A 21862-nucleotide genomic window follows, 5' to 3' on the forward strand; every position below is an offset into this window, starting at 1 on the left:
CACCGTTCTCATGATCATTTTGACCCCACGGGATGAGATCTTGCGTGGAGCCCCAGATCGAGGGAGATTATCAGTGGTCTTGTATGTCTTCCATTTTCTGATGATTGCTCCCACAGTTGATTTTTTCACACCAAGCTGCTTGCCTATTGTAGATTCACTCTTCCCAGTCTGGTGCAGGTCTACAATACTTTTCCTGGTGTCCTTCGAAAGCTCTTTGGTCTTGGCCATGGCGGCGTTTGGAGTCTGACTGTTTGAGGCTGTGGACAGGTGTCTTTTATACAGATGATGAGTTCAAACAGGTGCCATTCATACAGGTAACGAGTGGGGGACAGAAAAGCTTCTTACAGAAGACGTTACAGGTCTGTGAGAGCCAGAGATTTTCCTTGTTTGAGGTGACCAAATACTTATTTTCCACCCTAATTTACGAATAAATTCTTTACAAATCCTACCATGTGGATTCATGGATTTTTTTTTCACATTCTGTCTCTCACAGTTGAAGTGTACCTCTGGTGCAAATTACTGACCTCTGTCATCATTTTAAGTGGGGGAACTTGCACAATCGGTGGCTGACTAAATACTTTTTTGCCCCACTGTATGTATGTGTGGCACCCCTGTGAGGGAATGACCACATTAATATTATTTTGTGTAAAACATCCATGTAACGGGACATTTTTCATTACTATATGTATTTATTTTCAGTTTCTTTAAAAGTCCAAGTAACAGGGATTCATTTTATGTTAGAAAGTAGTGAGGGCGGAACTTTGGTGGTTGCTCCGGGGTTTCGGGGTGCAGTAAGTGGAGTCCACCTTCCGCTGCTTCCTCAGACACGTTCTGGAGGAAAGCAGAGATGCATCGTGTCTTCCTTACTCTGCTCTTCACCTGCTTTTACAGGTCGGTAAATGGTGCTCGCACCGAAAATGTTGTTTATTGTTACCATGGTTACCCACGTAAATGTGAATGAGAGAGTCCGCCCGAGTTATTTATATGTAAACACGGGAGAAACCAGAGGGGTGTTCCGCGCAGCCGCACTGCGAGCCCGCTCGTTAGGTGGAGCGCTCGTGAAGCAGAGTACGTGCGCTCCTATGCTCTGTGCAAACGTGTTGTAATGCTCCAATCAAATCAGTTCTGTGAGATGTGAATGTTAATAGTTATGTTAAAGTGACTGAGTAGATTAGCTAGTGTAACACAAGCACTCTGAGCAACTCTGTGTAGCTAAATATATGGATCTCATTTTTCTCCAAAACAAAACTCAGATAAAAAAAATCACGTAATTCTTTGTTTTTACATTAAGCAGGTCCCAATCAGCCCAAATAGCGAAGAGAAATTAAAAATGCATGCCATGAAAGAGTTTGCGTCCCAGGAGGTTAAATCTTTAAATACACAGTATGTACCTAAATTATGGTAAGATGATGTGGTAGTTCCAGCTCTAACTATAAGCTTTATAAAAATGGAGACTTTTGAGCCTAACCTTGAAAGTAGAAGGGGGGTCTCTCTCCCAAATCTAAACTGGTCCTGATTTTGCAGAAGAGGGGCCTGAGAGTTTAAGGCTTTGCCTCTCATATAACTTTTGAATATCCTAGGAGCCACAAGTAAGCCAGCAGTATATGGGAAGAGCATTGTGCTCTTTTGGGATGATGTGGTACTGTCATGGTCAGGCATGCCTTCCCAGGGTTCATCAGCTGGACTATTGTTTTTGTTGTTGTTCTCTCTCTCTCGCTCTCCCACCCCTCTCTGCCTGGGTGGAACTTGTTATGGGTTCCTGCCTTGGCCCAACACATGTGCGAGTCATCGACTCCAGCGGTACCCAACCTTTTTTCGCATTACAGACCGGTTTATATCTGACAATATTATCAGGGACTGACCTTTAAGGTGTTGCTGATAAATAAAACCAAATAAAATCAGTACCGGTACCAAAAAAAGATTTATTCATAACACACACCCAGGGAAACCAAGTCAACGATAAAAACAATTAATAAAAAATAATGCTAAAAACTGATTAAACCTCTGAAAACCATACATTTCACACCTGAGCCTCAACTCTCGCAGCGCGGTACTAAATGACTCACGGACTGGGCCCAGGGGTTAATCTCCAGCTGATCTACTCCACTGCTGCTTATTATCTCCCTGTTCCTGCAATGAATTGGTGCTACTAGGGCTGCACGATTTTGCATAAAATGAGAATCACGATTTTTTGGCTTAGAATTGAGATCACGATTCTCTCACGATTTTCTTTTCCAATATAAATATTTATTGCACTTATTAACTGCACATCAACTTCGTAACAGTTGAGACTGAACATAAAAACAATAAATAAACATAAAAACAACAAATGTCTCACGTTTTGTTGTTGCCGCAAAATGTTGTACTGCTTGAAATTCCGTCTCCACCGTTGCTCGACACTGCATGTATAGAGCAGGTAGTGCAACAATAGAAAAATAGTTGCGGGACGGCACTGTGTAGCGTTTGTTGAGGGTGTTGATCATTTTCCTAAATCCCTCGTTTTGCACAGTGTTGATGGGAGCCATATCTTTGGTCAGGTGATAAGTAATAGCCTCCGTAATTTCTTTGTGCCTGCGGGAGTTAGACGGGTATAGGGAAGCGCTGTATAAGGTTCCCGTTATTGATGTTTGGGTGGTTGACCGGGACGGATTTCCTCCTGTCACTTTCTCGTCATCCCTGACGTGCTCTCCTTTGTTTTTTCCCTGCCAATTTTAGCAGCCAGCTTCTGTATTACGTGGTACAAGGCTCCGCCCTTGTCATTTGTTGAGCAGGAAGAGTGAGCGCTTGTTTTCATGTAGATTACGTCCCGGATCAAAATGCAGTACAATCGTCGTCGTCTTTTTTTTTTTTTTTTTTTTTTTTTTTAAATCGTTGTCATTTGGAAATGAGATTTCACATAAGTATGAATCGAGATCGTGATTTTCTAACGATTAATCGTGCAGCCCTAGGTGCTACTCATCGCTGGATTGTTGTACTACTCTCATCAGTGTAGTCCTGGCTCCAACTAAGCTCTTTTCTTCCATCAGTGTTGTCTTCAGTCTAACCTGTGGTTCTCTTTGCGAATAGACCTCCTGGATCCATCCCTCTTCTTCCCTGGAAGTGAACGTGAGTGAGTTTGTGAGGGACCAGCAGATCACAGTGTGTGGCTGACCTACCCTGTTTCCCTGGATTCCCTGGAGCCCCATCCGCTTGCACAGTTCCTCTCCAGATAAGCAGTTAGCTGTTTCACACATAGTCTTTCTAGATTTTTTGAGATATAGAAAGTTACCAAAAGGCAGAATGAGGAATGTCATTCAGCAAATACTTATCAAAATATTAGCCCATTTGGATTCCAAAGTATGAGTGCAGTGTTGTCTGTTAGTCAGAAAAAAAGTAAAACAGTAAGTAAAAGATTGTGATGTATGTGAACGAGAGATGGTGTAAATTGGGGTACATCAGTGTTAAGGAGTAGTGCTATACACGAGCTGTGGCGCTGTTAACGGTTAGCATCCGACCGTATTACCTGCTGCGGGAATTCTCGCAAGTCATCGCAATAACTGTTTACATTCTGCAAGCGGCAGATGTGGCAGTAGCATGCGAGACAATTCACACAGTAGTGTCCCAGCTGGAGACATCACACCCCCAAGCTTTCCTTTTCATCCTTGGGGATTTTAATCATGTTTCCTTGTCCTCAACTCTTCCTACTTTCACCCAGTATGTGGGTTGTTTTACCAGAGAAAACAAAACACCGGACTTACTGTATGCAAATATGCAAATACCAAGGGTCCATATAGATCATCACCCCTCTCCCCACTAGGTCGCTCAGACCATAACCTGGTCGATCTGGTTCCCTCATACATAAGCTGGTGTGTAAATAACCCCCCACCTCTTCAGAGGTAAAGAGGTGAGCATGGCACTGAAAGACTGCTTCCAAACTACAGACTGGGAGGTAATATGCAGCCCACTTTTCTGCTGGAGCAGAAAAGGAGGGGTTTCAGATCTGGAGACAGAGAGGAAATGAGGAGAGTCCAGAGGAGCTAACGAGAGAGATAAGGAGGGGAAAGGACAGCTACAGGAGGAGCATCTCCAGCAGAGCAACACCAGAGGTGTGTGGAGAGGACTGAACACCATCACAGTGAGCAGAGGGGGTCCAGAGCCTGAGGACCTGGATAGTCAGGTTTGGGCTAATAGATTTAACCAATGTTAGTGAAGTTGCCCCCCCGCCCCCTCCCCCACCTTCTTCAAATCTAACAAAAGTGGTATCAAACATTTGTGCTATGTTTGTGCTGCAAAAATTTTCGTTTGTGCCGCTTTCATTTTAAAGATATTAATAAACATTTATAGAGGTCATCAGAGGTCAACCAGCCCCCCCGCATTGATGGAATCAAACAAAATTGATGTCAGTCAACTGTGCTATGTTTGGGTTGTGCTGCAAAGATTGTCGTTTGTGCTGCTTCTGTCTTAAAGATATTAATGAAAATGTAAAGGTCAAAAGGTCAACCAGCTCCCCCACATCACCCAAATCAAACAAAATTGATGTCAAAACCTTCAACCACTACTGCCTCCTCTGCCCATGCCAGTCACCAGGAGCCACCCACCCACACCCTATACTACAGCCTCTCCATCACATCTGACCAGGTGCGGAGTCAGTTGAGGGAGATGTAATCTAGGAAGGCCAGGGGTCTGGATGAATTCAGCTCCAGACCTCTGAGGGACTGTGCAGATCAACTTTGTGAGGTTATTACATACATCTTTAACCTGAGTCTCAGTCTGGAGAGAGTCCCCATTCTGTGGAAGACCTCCTGCGTGGTGCCAGTGCCAAAGACAATGCACCCCAAGGAGCTGAACCGCTTCAGACCTTTTGCACTGACTTCACACCTAATGAAGGCCATTGAGAGGATCATACTTCACCACCTTCGCCCACTAGTTGGAAGAGACCTAGACCCACTGTAGTTTGCCTACCAGCCGAACATCGGAGTGCATGATGCTGTCATCTACCTGCTGCTTCTCTCATCTGGAGAGTCCCAGGTGTACTGTGAGAATGATGGGGTTTTTTTTTATTTCTCCGGTGCCTTCAACACCATCCAACCCTCAGTTCTAAGGGGGAAGCTGCAGGGAGCGGGAATGGACCATCAGCTGCCCTCATGGATAATAATAATAATAATAATAATAATAATAATAATAATAATAACAACAATAATAATGGAATGCATTTATATAGCGCTTTTCTAGGCACCCAAAGTGCTTTACAATTCCATTATTCATTCATTTTCACATTCACACACTGGTGGAGGCAAGCTACAGTTGTAGCCACAGCTGCCCTGGGGCAGACTGACAGATGCGAGGCTGCTATATCGTGCCACTGGCCCCTCTGGCTAGCACCAGTAGGAGGTAGGGTAAAGTGTCTTGCCCAAGGACACAACGACCAGGGCAGAGAGAGCAGGAGGATCTAACCAGCAACCTTCCGGTTACAGATGAGCTTCCCAATCCCCTGAGCCACGGTCGCCCCCGATTGTTGATTACTTACCAGTTGACCCCAGTATGTGAGGCTGAGGGACTGTGTGTCTGAGGTGGTAGTCTGTAGCATGGAGGTCTCACAAGGAACAGTACTTGCACCTTTCCTCTTCACCCTTTTATCCTTATAACATGGACACTTGCCATCTCCAGAAGTTCTCAGACAACACCGCCATTGTGAGTCAGGTGTCAGTGGGAAACGAAGTGGAATACAGGGGGGTCATGAATTACTTTTTTAGCTAGTGCGAACAGAACCATCTTCGCATCAATGCCAGCAGGACGGAGCTGGTGATTGATTTCAGCAAGAAGCCACCCCCTATTACACCAGTGAACATCCAGGGTTTGGACACTGAAACAGTAGGGGAGTACAAATACCTGGGTGTTCACCTTGGTAACAAACTGGACTGGTCCACAAACAAAAATGCACTCTATCTACAAAAAGGATCTAAGTCAGGGGTCGGCAACCTTTAGTCCTTATAGTGCGGCTCCGCGTGGTTTGGGAAAATTAATTAGAAGTATTTAGTGTATTTTATTTATGTTAGTTATTTTTTTTTTACTTTTAGTTCTAAATTGTAAGATTATTGTGATATTGAAATATAAAAATTTAATTCTATTTTATTATTTTTTCATCGCTCACAATAAGCGTCACATTCGCGGAAGCCGGTATACTCGCTGAAACTCCATACATTTATCGAGACTTTCAACCCCAGGTAGGCCAATTATGGATCTTCGGATCCACATTATGCCAGCAGCTGTTCTCCACCGTGAACTATGTTAAAAACAAACAGCGCTCACGCATCACAGATGACAGCTTACAGTCCTGGGTAAAGATGAAAGTGACTTCGTACAGCCCTGATTTGCAGACGCTGTGCGCTTAATATGGGATATGCGCAGAGGTTCAAGAGCAGAAGTCCCATTGTAAACATACCACGGCAGACCCGACGATGTTTGCATGAACATGCTTTTCAGCATCTCTTTATTGACCGGTTTTCACACACGGTTGCTGACTCATACAGCCGGCTGAAGCTTTTCAGCTCACAGCCTGGCATACACCAACAACAGCATAGATAGCAAAGACGTTAAGGTGGCGAGGCGTGATTGCGGGTGCCGCTAAAGAGCGTCCACCTCCCCTGCAGTGGCACTGCAGACAACGCCCCTCCACACACCTTAACCTGGCAAAATACATATTTCGGCAGAATTTTGCAAATATCTATTTTTGATTTTTTTTTTTAGCAGCATAGTGCTTTTTTTCCAATTATTTTTTAAAAGCCAGGTCAAGGCTCCAAAAGCCCAAAGGCGATATAAGGGTGGCGGCTCACAACAGTTTTTGTTTGCTACATGGATCATTTTAGTTCAGCTGGGTGTCTTTCCTTTTGTTATATTTCTTTACGAGTTCAAAATGTGTTAATTACATAAATAAAATGTAACTTTCTCTGTAGCACTTCATGGATTTCATAAGCAACACATCTTAGTTGTTCACGCAAAGCATAAAGGTAAAAAACTAATATATACAGTGTTATCTTCATTTTAGATGTCAAAAAGTATTTGCGGCTCCCAGTGTTTTGTTTTGCATGGAAACCAGGTCCAAATGGCTCTTTGGGTTTTAAAGGTTGCTGACCCCTGGTCTAAGTCATCTCCACCTGCGATGGCGGCTGAGATCTTTTGGGGTGAACAGGACTCTGCTAAGGAAGTTTTATGACACTGTGGTGGCATCTGCTATTTTTTATGCTGTGGTCTGCTGGAGTGGTGGAATGGCAGAGAGGGACAGGGGGAAACTTAACAAACTGGTCAAGAGGGCCAGCTCTGTCCTGGACTGTCCGCTGAAGTCCATCGAGCAGGTTGGGGAGGAGAGGATGTTGTCTAAGCTAAGATCCATCATGGACAATACCTCCCATCCCCTGCATGAACCTGTATGAGCACTGAGCAGCTCGTTCAGCAGTAGACTTTTACACCCACAGTGTAGGAAGGAGTGCTACTGCAGGTCATTCTTACCAGCAGCTGTCAGACTCTATAACACAGTTGAACTTTTTTTTTTTTTTTATCTCTGTACAATTTGTATACATATTTCTGTGCATTGTTACGTGCATATATGAACTTCAGTTGCTTATGTATATAGGACCGCATTGTGTCTTCCTTCTACATTTTATATTCCCTTTAGATCTGTGTAACACCCAAATTTCTCATTTGTGAGATAATAAAGGTTGATTCTATTATATTCTAAATATTTTTTTATTGTTTAAAGAAGCTACAATCACAAGTACAACATGTTTTGTTTACAAACAAATGTTATTATCTGAGCTGCATTTTCAATTCAGTCCAGTTGTATTTATATAGTGCAAAATCACCACAAAAGACTACAATAACACAAAGCAAGCTGCCTGTTATCGAAATTTTTTTAAATAAGAACAATAGAAAGGTGAAAAGGGTCATATTATGCATCAGTTTAATATAAGACCAGCAGAGTGAACAGAATGTCTGTTTTTATCAGTAAAACTCTGACCATCCCTGGAAATCTGTGGATCATTAGAACATAATAAATCAAAAAGCTGTTGAATGTTTCTTATATAAGCCACAGAGAGCGTAGTATTTCAGTGCATTAACAAACATCTCATCCCTGAGGCCATAAATTAGAGGACTCAAACATCTTGGAGCAAGAATAAAGGTTATGTAATTAAAGTACCTCACATTGATAAATAACATAAAATCAATCTGCAGGACAGCAGCCTCTATAAATGGACACCAGAGTTGAATAAGACACAGCAGCAGCTGGAAACCATGAAGAACCACTGTACTCAGCCCCTTCCATGTCGACTTCTTATTCTCTCCTGATGCAGCTTTGGCCACTTTCATTATTTGCACATATGAGAAAACAATAGTGATGGACATAATCAGGAAAAACAGCTGACTTATAGCTGACCTAAGATGTCCCTGCCATCTGTGAAAAATGAACATTTCAACAGCACAAATTCTGCTCTGGGTATAGAAGCTGGTGATTGCTGAAGCAAAGAAAATAGAAAGAATAACAATGCAGGGAACAGAGCTCAGACCATGAATGATCAGGATGAAGTGCAGAGCTCTCTGTGTTCGGCACAGTTCTGCATGACGGAGGGGAACGCAAATGGCCACGTAACGCTCCAGGGTCATTGCTGTCAGAGTAACTGGTGTGACAAATGTGTACACAGACAAAACAATATATATAATAACACACAACCACACTTGTATGGTGAAACTAAAATAACTCAAAATGAGCAAGACATTAGTTATTAGCAAAAAAAGTGAATCAGACAACAGTGCAATGGCAAATAAGATGTAACGCATAGTTGTGTAAAAAATATCCTTCATAAAAAATGTTGTGATTAGCAAAAGGTTGATGCAAAGAAACATCGAGATAAGTAACTGGACTATGATGACCCGATTATTGATGTTGTTTATTGCCAGCTGACCACCAATTACTGAGTTATTTAATGCCATATATTTATTAGTTTTAGGCAAATAGTTTTAAATCTTCATATATGGGGAGATCTTAAGAACTTATCTACATATATGAATGCATGTCTGGTTTCTAAATTCTAAAATAAAATCTCACACAAAGTATCTTATCCAAAGTTAAAATAAATTCAAATTTAACAGCCTCACAGTAAAAATAAGTGGAATATATATTGAGTTAAACATTAACAGTGCATGTTGATATGACATGACATATATCTATAATACCTAAAGATAACAAGTCACAAGACATCAGAGAGTCATTTTACCAATGCATCCCTGCGGTAAATAGAACATGTCTGAGGTGTGTGCTGTCATAATCAGATTTTTATAGCTGAAACTATAACACAAGAGGGAATGTCACGACAGGAAGATGTCACCAAAGGAAATGCATTTGGGAAACATTTTGTACAATAGATCGATTCAAGTATACACAACTACTGCATGTAATTGGTCTCTAGATTTGTCCATCAACTCTTACCTGTCTCCTTAGAAACAATTTATTGTTTGAAATCACAATACCCCACAGCTATCATAGTCTAAACTAATAAAAGAAAGCAGCACTGCCACTATAAATATATAAAGCATTTCTTGTGCCTGTCCCAAATGTCCCAGATAACGGCAATCAGTTCTTTGAAAGAAAAAAAAAATGCTGAAAAAATGCTGCTGGCTGTTCAGTACTTGACTGGAGCTGTGTGGAGCTACACAGACCTTTTTTTTTTCAATGAAATACAGTCACAAGATTCAGATTTCGCATGATTCCCGACTTATAAGATCAGAAGTACTGCTAGTTTGGTCGTAAGTAACAGTTCTCTGGGCTTTCTGAAGGACTTTCATTTTTTTCTTTGGATACTCAATTCCTTTTCACTCATTTTTATTCCAACACTTGTACCTGACCTACTTAACACTGACCTGTGAATCATTCAGTAATTTAAAAAAAAAAAGCAAACACGTAAGTTTCTTTTGCCCAATCTTCAATCAAAGACAGTATCTCATTTAAGAATCTTTGTTGAGGTTCAGTAAAGTATGCTTATAGCACTTTCATCTTACCTCCACTTGGCACTGTGGATATCTGTCTTTGCTTACTACCCTCACACTTTTATGATGCTTTTTGCAGAGACATCATAAATCTTTGTTAACAATATAACATTCACTTCAACAAGAAAAAAAATGGAAGACTAAATATGTGAATTTTAGCATACAGAAAATTAATCTTGTTTTCAAACAGGATATAATGTCTGACCTGCATTTTGTAAAAACCTCAAAAAAGAAAGTCAAACAAAGGCAGCAAACGGAGTGAGTAAACAATATGGTTGCAGATAATATGGGTTCAAACTGGCCTACTTACTGAAAATTAAAAACAGCAGTTAGGTCACTCTGTATGTTGTCCACTGAAATAACTGGTGCTCCTAACTAAATTTATCATCTTGTTGTTTATTCAAATCATGTGCACAAAAACTGAGTCCTTTTTTCATAACATATCAATAACGCTTTACTTGCACAGCATGTACTGAGAAAAAATAGATTGCCTTTACACTAGCTGTGATGGAAATTCTTGAACAGTTTGTAAGGTTATGAAGTCATTGTTTCCAAATGCTTTTACCTTAGTTGTGATAGAAATGTTTGATGAAAATTGCACAAGTGCTAACTCCCGTGCACTTTGTTTATAGGCCACGCAGAGGAGTAGAAGATGCCACAGTAAATTCGGCTTACTTGTTAAACAAGTTTCGGTCATGAATTTTCATTTTATTAAAATAGCTGAGCTGATATGCTACAAATGGTTCACCACAAGGCAAAATGAGGAATATAGTGGAACAAATCAGAATACAAGTCCATTTGGTGCCAAAGTATCAGTGCTTTGTTGCCTGTTCGCCAGAAAATGTACAGCCAATTTCATGGCATTTGACTGATGTCACACAAAGTTCGATAAAACATTTCAAACAGAAATGAACATTGCACTATTAATCATTCTGACACAAATTCTATATGAGCAGCAGGAATTATTTTTTCGGACATTTTTTCATTGTAACAACTAAATGGGTTTTTTGTTTGTTTGTTTACAGAAGTTAGAAACCCAAGTACAATATGTTTTATTTGCACACAAATGTTGCTCAATCAAATGAAGAAAAAGGTCAGTTATTATGCACCAGTTTAATATAAGGCCAGAAAAGTGAACTGAATGTCCAGTTTTATCAGTACAACTCCGACCATCCCTATAAATGTCTTAATATGTCTATTAGAATATATTAACCAGAATGAACAAGCTGTTGAATGTTTCTTATAAGCCACAGAGAGCATAGTATTTCAGTGCATTAACAAACATCTCATCCCTGAGGCCGTAAATTAGACGACTCGCACATCTTGGAGCAAGAGTAAAAGTTATGTAATTAAAGTACTTCACATTGGCAAATAACATAAAATCAATCTGGAGGATGGCTGCCTCTATAAATGGATACCATAGCTGGATAAGACACAACAGCAGCTGGAAACCATGAAGAACCACTGTACTGAGCCCTTTCCATGTTGACCTCTTCACGGATTCAACCAACTAGATGGGCTAAAGGAACAAGTGCATTTTTTTTCAAGGTTTGAGCTAATACCTGAAAAGTGTGGTCACCCTCAGATTTAACATAATTTAACAGTTAACAGATCCTGAGCTGATGACTGCACAGGCCTGCTGCGGATCTGAGCAGGTCTGCTATGTACACAAGAGCCTGCCCATGTAAAGCTTCATATGTCATTAATAAAATATTAAAATATTTTTCTGACTTTGATGGAACCCTAGTGATAGGAAGTAAGAATAATGCCTGGCTGCTTCCCTTTGGACAGTTGTAGATAGGCTAAAGAGGACAGAGAAAGGCATGTGAAAAATGAGATACAATAATCAACACTGAAGAAATGAATTGATTCATTTTTAATAAACAGGACTGGTGGAACTGGGTGAAAGCTAAATGCTGGTTCTTAGTTGAACCTGCCACAGTAATGACTGACCTCCTGACAGAAGCTGACAGTGTCAATCACAAGACGTTCAGCTTTGCCAGGATTGAGATTGAGAGAATATGAAGACATCCAATATACAGTGGGGCAAAAAAGTATTTAGTCAGCCACCGATTGTGCAAGTTCCCCCACTTAAAATGATGACAGAGGTCAGTAATTTGCACCAGAGGTACACTTCAACTGTGAGAGACAGAATGTGAAAAAAAAATCCATGAATCCACATGGTAGGATTTGTAAAGAATTTATTCGTAAATTAGGGTGGAAAATAAGTATTTGGTCACCTCAAACAAGGAAAATCTCTGGCTCTCACAGACCTGTAACGTCTTCTGTAAGAAGCTTTTCTGTCCCCCACTCGTTACCTGTATGAATGGCACCTGTTTGAACTCATCATCTGTATAAAAGACACCTGTCCACAGCCTCAAACCGTCAGACTCCAAACTCCGCCATGGCCAAGACCAAAGAGCTTTTGAAGGACACCAGGAAAAGTATTGTAGACCTGCACCAGACTGGGAAGAGTGAATCTACAATAGGCAAGCAGCTTGGTGTGAAAAAATCAACTGTGGGAGCAATCATCAGAAAATGGAAGACATACAAGACCACTGATAATCTCCCTCGATCTGGGGCTCCACGCAAGATCTCATCCCGTGGGGTCAAAATGATCATGAGAACGGTGAGCAAAGATCCCAGAACCACACGGGGGGACCTGGTGAATGACCTGCAGAGAGCTGGGACCAAAGTAACAAAGGTCACCATCAGTAACACACTACAACGGCAGGGAATCAAATCCCGCAGTGCCAGACGTGTTCCGCTGCTGAAGCCAGTGCATGTCCAGGCCCGTCTGAAGTTTGCCAGAGAGCACATGGATGATACAGCAAAGGATTGGGAGAATGTCATGTGGTCAGATGAAACCAAAGTAGAACTTTTTGGTATAAACTCAACTCGTCGTGTTTGGAGGAAGAAGAATACTGAGTTGCGTCCCAAGAACACCATACCTACTGTGAAGCATGGGGGTGGAAATATCATGCTATGGGGCTGTTTTTCTGCCAAGGGGACAGGACGACTGATCCGTGTTAAGGACAGAATGAATGGGGCCATGTATCGTGAGATTTTGAGCCAAAACCTCCTTCCATCAGTGAGAACTTTGAAGATGAAACGAGGCTGGGTCTTCCAACATGACAATGATGCAAAACACACCGCCCGGGCAACAAAGGAGTGGCTCCGTAAGAAGCATTTGAAAGTCCTGGAGTGGCCTAGCCAGTCTCCAGACCTCAACCCCATAGAAAATCTGTGGCGGGAGTTGAAAGTCCGTGTTGCTCGGCGACAGCCCCAAAACATCACTGCTCTCGAGAAGATCTGCATGGAGGAATGGGCCAAAATACCAGCTACTGTGTGTGCAAACCTGGTAAAGACCTATAGTAAACGTTTGACCTCTGTTATTGCCAACAAAGGTTATGTTACAAAGTATTGAGTTGTATTTTTGTTATTGACCAAATACTTATTTTCCACCCTGATTTACGAATAAATTCTTTACAAATCCTCCCATGTGGATTCATGGATTTTTTTTTCACATTCTGTCTCTCACAGTTGAAGTGTACCTCTGGTGCAAATTACTGACCTCTGTCATCATTTTAAGTGGGGGAACTTGTACAATCGGTGGCTGACTAAATACTTTTTTGCCCCACTGTAAGTAACATTTCAATATTGCCTGTTAGTCAGAAATGTAAAGTCACTTTAAGTGAATTAGACTGAGGCTACACGGAGTTAAATAAAGCAATGGACAGTGGACATGTATGGCAATAATTTATTTTCAGTACATTTTTTACCGTAACAATTAAATGTCTTTTGTTCGAAGCAGTTACAATTATGAGTACAATAAGTTTTACAATAAGTAAATAATTAAAATTTATTTTTTTACAACAACTTAACTGCTCCTAATCCACACTGTTGCCAAACTAAAATCAATTTAAGCATAAAAGGGTCAGATACTATACATCAGTTTAAGTATAAGACCAGCAGAGTGAATGGAATAGCCAGCTTTATCAGTACCACTTTCAAACACTGGAAATCTATGAGTAGCAGATTATTACATGAAGGAACCTTTTAAAAAACAAAAAACAAGCGCGTCCATGCTCACAGGTGTACACACAGGTGATCACACCCACAAACTACACCCTTTATGGCTCCTACCTCAAAGCACACTGTGTTCTGTTGATCTTATGTGCTGCACAAATTCAAATTCAAATTTTTATTTGTCACGTACACAGTCATACACAGTACGATATGTAGTGAAATGCTTGGACAACTGCTCGTGACCTAAAGAGAACAAAAAAGGAAAAGGCTATGAATAAGATAGGAAATAAATATGAAAAATTAAAAAGGGTAAATTTAACTAGGAAGGAATAAAATATAAATTAAGGTTAAAAATGAAATAACTGTACAACACAAATTAGAATGAAGGGTAAATTTAACTGGGAAGAATAAGATAAAGATAAATATATAAATTAAAGTTGAAAATAAAATAACTGTACAACAAAATACACAATACACAATATAGAACTATATAAGAATGTATGAAGAAATCTAAATATAAATAAATATATACACAATAACAGCAGCTGTACAAGTATTATTTGGTTTAACATTTAGTATTTACTGTCATATTCCCATATATCATTGTGATGTTGTTTATTCTATTACTCTTGTTCTCTTCTGCTTGCTTTCTTTTTTCTTTCTCAGCGGGTGATCCAGGTGATTGATATATGCATTTTTTTTTTCTCTGCCCGTTCTGTTGGTTTTTGTCTTTTGCCCTTCTCCCCCGTCCCTCTTCTCAGCTGTTTTTCTTTCCCTGTTTCTTTCTCCCCTTCTTTCCCCCAGTCAAGTCTGTCCCGTATTCAGTAAGTGAAAATAAAATAAACAATAAAAGGTGAATCAAATGGACCATTACGGCAAGGCTGGGATGGTCAGTTTGGTAAAGTAAATCCGTTGGGCATCTTTCTTTGCCTTTAGACAACAATTCTGATGGCAAAAGAGCCAAACGGGACAGGCAAACAAAAAAAAAAAAAAAAAAAAGGAAATCTATGAGTATTTCTATTGGAATACATTAGAACATAATAAATCAAAAAGCTGTTGAATGTTTCTTATATAAGCCACAAGGAGCGTAGTATTTCAGTGCATTAACAAACATCTCATCCCTGAGGCCATAAATTAGAGGACTCAAACATCTTGGAGCAAGAATAAAGGTTATGTAATTAAAGTACCTCACATTGATAAATAACATAAAATCAATCTGCAGGACAGCAGCCTCTATAAATGGACACCAGAGCTGAAAAAGACACAGCAGCAGCTGGAAACCATGAAGAACCACTGTACTCAGCCCCTTCCATGTCGACTTCTTATTCTCTCCTGATGCAGCTTTGGCCACTTTCATTATTTGCACATATGAGAAAACAATAGTGATGGACATAATCAAGAAATAAAGCTGACTTATAGCTGACCTAAGATGATCCTGCCATCTGTGAAAAATGAACATTTCACCAGCACAAATTCTGCTCTGGGTATAGAAGCTGGTGATTGCTGAAGCAAAGAAAATAGAAAGAATAACAATGCAGGGAACAGAGCTCAGACCATGAATGATCAGGATGAAGTGCAGAGCTCTCTGTGTTCGGCACAGTTCTGCATGACGGAGGGGAACGCAAATGGCCACGTAACGCTCCAGGGTCATTGCTGTCAGAGTAACTGGTGTGACAAATGTGTACACAGACAAAACAATATATATAATAACACACAACCACACTTGTATGGTGAAACTAAAATAATTCAAAATGAGCAAGACATTGGTCATTAACAAAAAAAGCGAATCAGACGACAGTGCAATGGCAAATAAGATGTAACGCATAGTTGTGTAAAAAATATCCTTCATAAAAAATGTTGTGATTAGCAAAAGGTTGATGCAAAGAAACACAGAGATTAATACCTGGACTATGATGACCCGATTATTGATGTTGTTTATTGCCAACTGACCACCAATTACTGAGTTATTTGTTGCCATGTATTTCTAACTTTTAGGCAAATATTCTTTTGTTTTATATCTTCAAAATGTGGAGAGGCCCAAAATTCTAAGAACTTATCTACATATATTATTATATATCTGGTTAAAGATTCTAAAAACAAATTCCCCACACACACTATCTAAACCAAAGTTTAAATGATGTCAACCTAAACAGCCTCACAGCTACAAGTGTATCTATTGAGTTAAGTATTCACGGTGCTTGTTGATAATATAATGACATATATCTATAATACCCAAAGATAACAACAAGTCACAAGACATCAGAGAGTCATTTTACCAAACCATCCCTGCGGTAAGTAAAACACATCTGAGGTGTGTGCTGTCACAAGCTGATTTTTATAGCTGAAACTGTAACACAAGAGGGAATGTCACGAAAGGAAGATGTCACCAAAGGAAAAGCATTTGGGAAACATTTTGTACAACAGATCGATTCAAGTACTAAAATATAAAACTACTGCACATATCAGGTGTCCAGGTTTGACCATCAACTCTTATCTGTCAACACAAATTATTATTATTGTTTGGCAACACAACACCTCACACATAAAATTGAAGAGAACAATGCTACCTGAATGTGCAAAGCATTTCTTTTGTGTGTCCTGTGTGAATCCATTCTTCGAATAGAATTAGTCAAAAATTATTTACTTCTTAAATTGTTCAGCACCTGACTGCAGCGGCTTTTAATTAAATTTAGTCCAAATAATTTCCTCAATGAATAGTTAATTCTCTGATTTACTTAGGTTTTTTTAATTGGTTTGGTACTATTTTCACAACTAAAGTGTGCATTTTCAAATCTCTCAGTACAAAACTCACATTTGATCACATTTGTAACACCACTAGTCATTCTTTCAAATCTGATGTCATGAGTTCATTGTATTTGCACATATTTTCATTCCACTTAATCATTGTTGCAGAACATATGATCATTGTGATATATTCTGAGAACATTTGCTTTACTCACCCAAACAAAACAGTAAGATCTTTTTTCAACGTAGTACTTTTACCAATCATTTCATTCAGGAGCAAATAATACAAGGTAAGCGTTTCAAATTGTCCTCGGTGATGAATGAGTGTAACTGAACTGTAAAACTTTACACAGCAAATATTACACTTATGTTCAGGCATAACCAAAAAAAAAAATATATATAAATATATATATATATATATATATATATATATATATATATATATATATATATATATATATATATATATATATATATACACACACACATATACACATATACACACACACACACACGAAAAAGGGAGAAAAAACAACAAGTCATTTACATAAGCACAATATATTTTTTATTTTATCTTTATCACTTTTATACAATTAATCAAGCCGGTCATTAACATTGGGCCATAAGTTTTCATCAACATCCCAGTGGATGTCTTCGTTGTTCAGGCACCGTGGGAAAAATCTCCTGGCAAGACGAATCCAGGCTTGACATTGCTCAGCAGTTATATCACCACAAGCTCCACACATGGCTTGAAGAAGGGAGACATGCTCATGGGGATGGCGATCATACACCTTCCACCTCCATGTAGAGAAGAATTTCTCAATTGGGTTGAGGAAAGGGGAATATGGTGTGTTTGAAACCATTCCTGAACCAGCTGTGCATGGTGGAAGCTGACATCGTCCCACACAACTAGGGCTGAACGATATATCGCATTTGCGATAATATCGCGACATGATCAAGTGCAATTTTCTAACCGCAAAGGCTGCGATTATACTCTGGACATGTCCAAATTCATGGGCTGCATCCTCCTGAGGCCGCATTTGTAGACCGATTACGTCACAGCGACACGCCGAAGGCTGTCCAAATTACTACCATATCCCAGAATTCATAGCGCGGCCCAGCCAAACTCCAGTTTCCAACAATGGCGGCCGCTACTAAGTTTTAAAATTACTCATACTAATCTTTCTGGGTCACAAAAGAAACTTTTAAAATATTTTCAGGCGAGAAAGTAGTTGTGTAAACATCGAATATCTGCTCGGTTTATCAAGATATCCCATATTTGCAAAAGTGCTTCGACGTTTTCAGAGGCGTCTGCTACCCACCAGCTCGACAGCTAGCCGGGAGCTCGAGGGTTACTGATGCGGCCGAGAACGGCACAACTCCCGGCACATCATTTTCAGATCACCGCGGAGTTTCGCTGCTCGGGTTAAACGTAATATATAAGTCACTTAGACAACCTAAAAATGTTATTGTTGGGCTTTTTTCAGTGTTTTGTTTGTTCGTGAGTAAATCGGTTTGGCTGAGATTAAAGTTATTAGATTAGATAAAATAAAACTTTATTAATCCCCCGGGTGGGTTCCTCCTTGGTTTTCACACAGCTGACTAAACGTCAAACAGAAAACTTATTAAACAGAAGTGTGAGACAGTCGAGAATTTACGCCAGTGTCTGGTTATATTTTAGATAGCAAGAAGCAGACGGCCGAGTTTATTAAACTCCACCGAGACAGAGGGACCACTAGGGGGACGTAAGGAAGATGGCAGCATAAACCTGCAGCTCCCGGTCAAAACTCGAAAGAGAACCAGAATTCGAATATTTCCACCGCTAAACCGTGTAATAAATGCCATGGAAGGTGGAAGAAGGTCAAAAAGACAAGGAAACATTAAGGATTTTGTGAAACAAGTGGAGCTGGTAAGAGGGGGCAACGCAGACATGTCCGAGAACAGCATGCAAGGCGAGCAGATGGAAGGAGATGTAGCTAGCCACCCTCACGCAGACTTCCAGGACATCATTAAGGAAATTCACTCACTTAAAGCAGAGTTTAAAACCGAGTTTGCCACGTTTAAGAAAGACATCACACAAGAAATGAAGGACGAATTCGACAGCTTCAAGAAAGACATTAATACAAAGCTGGCAGAAACTGCGAACGAGCTAGCTAGCCATGAGACCAGACTCGAAGAAGCTGAGAAAAGACTGGAAGAGATGGAAAGGTGGAATTTGGCCGCAAAAGACGCTCTAATCCAGTCGCTTCAGCAACAACGGAATATTCAGACGAAACTGGCTGACTTGGAAGGCCGTAGCCGACGGAACAACATTCGCATTTTTGGCCTAAAAGAGGGCTCTGAAGGAAACTCTGTGCTGCAGTGTGTGGAGGACTTGTTGAGAGCTGAGCTTTCGCTCCCGCCGGATTCTGCTCTAAATATTCAGCGGGCGCACAGAGCTCTGGTGCCAAAACCCGGACCAGAAAAACCTCCGCGATCGGTGGTGGTTAATTTTCTTCAGTTCTCAACCAAGGAGATGGTGCTGAAGGCAGCGTGGAAGAAAAAGGTTGTACATCAGGATAAGCAGCTTTTCTTTGATCATGACTACGCTGCCGACGTGGTTCAAAAGAGGAAGGAATACGCTGGAATTAAGAAAGCCTTAAAAGAGAGAGGAATTCGCTTCCAGACGCCTCTGACCAGAATCAGGATCCACTGGGAGATCTATGAGTATTTCTATTGGAATACATTAGAACATAATAAATCAAAAAGCTGTTGAATGTTTCTTATATAAGCCACAGAGAGCGTAGTATTTCAGTGCATTAACAAACATCTCATCCCTGAGGCCATAAATTAGAGGACTCAAACATCTTGGAGCAAGAATAAAGGTTATGTAATTAAAGTACCTCACATTGATAAATAACATAAAATCAATCTGCAGGACAGCAGCCTCTATAAATGGACACCAGAGCTGAAAAAGACACAGCAGCAGCTGGAAACCATGAAGAACCACTGTACTCAGCCCCTTCCATGTCGACTTCTTATTCTCTCCTGATGCAGCTTTGGCCACTTTCATTATTTGCACATATGAGAAAACAATAGTGATGGACATAATCAAGAAATAAAGCTGACTTATAGCTGACCTAAGATGATCCTGCCATCTGTGAAAAATGAACATTTCAACAGCACAAATTCTGCTCTGGGTATAGAAGCTGGTGATTGCTGAAGCAAAGAAAATAGAAAGAATAACAATGCAGGGAACAGAGCTCAGACCATGAATGATCAGGATGAAGTGCAGAGCTCTCTGTGTTCGGCACAGTTCTGCATGACGGAGGGGAACGCAAATGGCCACGTAACGCTCCAGGGTCATTGCTGTCAGAGTAACTGGTGTGACAAATGTGTACACAGACAAAACAATATATATAATAACACACAACCACACTTGTATGGTGAAACTAAAATAATTCAAAATGAGCAAGACATTGGTCATTAACAAAAAAAGCGAATCAGACGACAGTGCAATGGCAAATAAGATGTAACGCATAGTTGTGTAAAAAATATCCTTCATAAAAAATGTTGTGATTAGCAAAAAGTTGATGCAAAGAAACACAGAGATTAATACCTGGACTATGATGACCCGATTATTGATGTTGTTTATTGCCAACTGACCACCAATTACTGAGTTATTTGTTGCCATGTATTTCTAACTTTTAGGCAAATATTCTTTTGTTTTATATCTTCAAAATGTGGAGAGGCCCAAAATTCTAAGAACTTATCTACATATATTATTATATATCTGGTTAAAGATTCTAAAAACAAATTCCCCACACACACTATCTAAACCAAAGTTTAAATGATGTCAACCTAAACAGCCTCACAGCTACAAGTGTATCTATTGAGTTAAGTATTCACGGTGCTTGTTGATAATATAATGACATATATCTATAATACCCAAAGATAACAACAAGTCACAAGACATCAGAGAGTCATTTTACCAAACCATCCCTGCAGTAAGTAAAACACATCTGAGGTGTGTGCTGTCACAAGCTGATTTTTATAGCTGAAACTGTAACACAAGAGGGAATGTCACGAAAGGAAGATGTCACCAAAGGAAAAGCATTTGGGAAACATTTTGTACAACAGATCGATTCAAGTACTAAAATATAAAACTACTGCACATATCAGGTGTCCAGGTTTGACCATCAACTCTTATCTGTCAACACAAATTATTATTATTGTTTGGCAACACAACACCTCACACATAAAATTGAAGAGAACAATGCTACCTGAATGTGCAAAGCATTTCTTTTGTGTGTCCTGTGTGAATCCATTCTTCGAATAGAATTAGTCAAAAATTATTTACTTCTTAAATTGTTCAGCACCTGACTGCAGTGGCTTTTAATTAAATTTAGTCCAAATAATTTCCTCAATGAATAGTTAATTCTCTGATTTACTTAGTTTTTTTTAATTGGTTTGGTACTATTTTCACAACTAAAGTGTGCATTTTCAAATCTCTCAGTACAAAACTCACATTTGATCACATTTGTAACACCACTAGTCATTCTTTCAAATCTGATGTCATGAGTTCATTGTATTTGCACATATTTTCATTCCACTTAATCATTGTTGCAGAACATATGATCATTGTGATATATTCTGAGAACATTTGCTTTACTCACCCAAACAAAACAGTAAGATCTTTTTTCAACGTAGTACTTTTACCAATCATTTCATTCAGGAGCAAATAATACAAGGTAAGCGTTTCAAATTGTCCTCGGTGATGAATGAGTGTAACTGAACTGTAAAACTTTACACAGCAAATATTACACTTATGTTCAGGCATAACCAAAATATATACACACACATATACACATATACACATATACACACACACACACGAAAAAGGGAGAAAAAACAACAAGTCATTTACATAAGCACAATATATTTTTTATTTTATCTTTATCACTTTTATACAATTAATCAAGCCGGTCATTAACATTGGGCCATAAGTTTTCATCAACATCCCAGTGGATGTCTTCGTTGTTCAGGCACCGTGGGAAAAATCTCCTGGCAAGACGAATCCAGGCTTGACATT

At 39.8% G+C, this 21862-nt stretch overlaps 1 protein-coding gene and 2 pseudogenes across 1 annotated transcript; all 3 read right to left on the reverse strand.

Annotated features, from left to right (window-relative positions):
• Positions 1-8031: 8031 nt before the first annotated feature.
• On the reverse strand, positions 8032-8964 carry LOC146619161 (odorant receptor 131-2 pseudogene; annotated as a pseudogene).
• Positions 8965-15091: 6127 nt separating this feature from the next.
• Positions 15092-16024, reverse strand: LOC146619162 (odorant receptor 131-2 pseudogene; annotated as a pseudogene).
• A 3507-nt stretch (positions 16025-19531) lies between these two features.
• On the reverse strand, positions 19532-20464 carry LOC146619163 (odorant receptor 131-2-like). Its single transcript, XM_085370196.1, has one exon. It carries the CDS (start codon positions 20462-20464, stop codon positions 19532-19534), a length of 933 nt encoding a protein of 310 aa, XP_085226322.1.
• Between the last annotated feature and the right edge of the window lie 1398 nt (positions 20465-21862).

This window comes from Diplotaxodon limnothrissa, linkage group LG14 (assembly GCF_057381915.1).
Source record: "Diplotaxodon limnothrissa isolate DT_005_m linkage group LG14, D_limnothrissa_male_GT1.1, whole genome shotgun sequence".
In the NCBI taxonomy this organism is placed as follows: Eukaryota; Metazoa; Chordata; class Actinopteri; order Cichliformes; family Cichlidae; genus Diplotaxodon; species Diplotaxodon limnothrissa.

Excerpts from the sequence above, each read along its gene's own strand:
- LOC146619163 (XM_085370196.1), bottom strand. The coding sequence starts at position 20,464 with ATGGCAACAAATAACTCAGTAATTGGTGGTCAGTTGGCAATAAACAAC.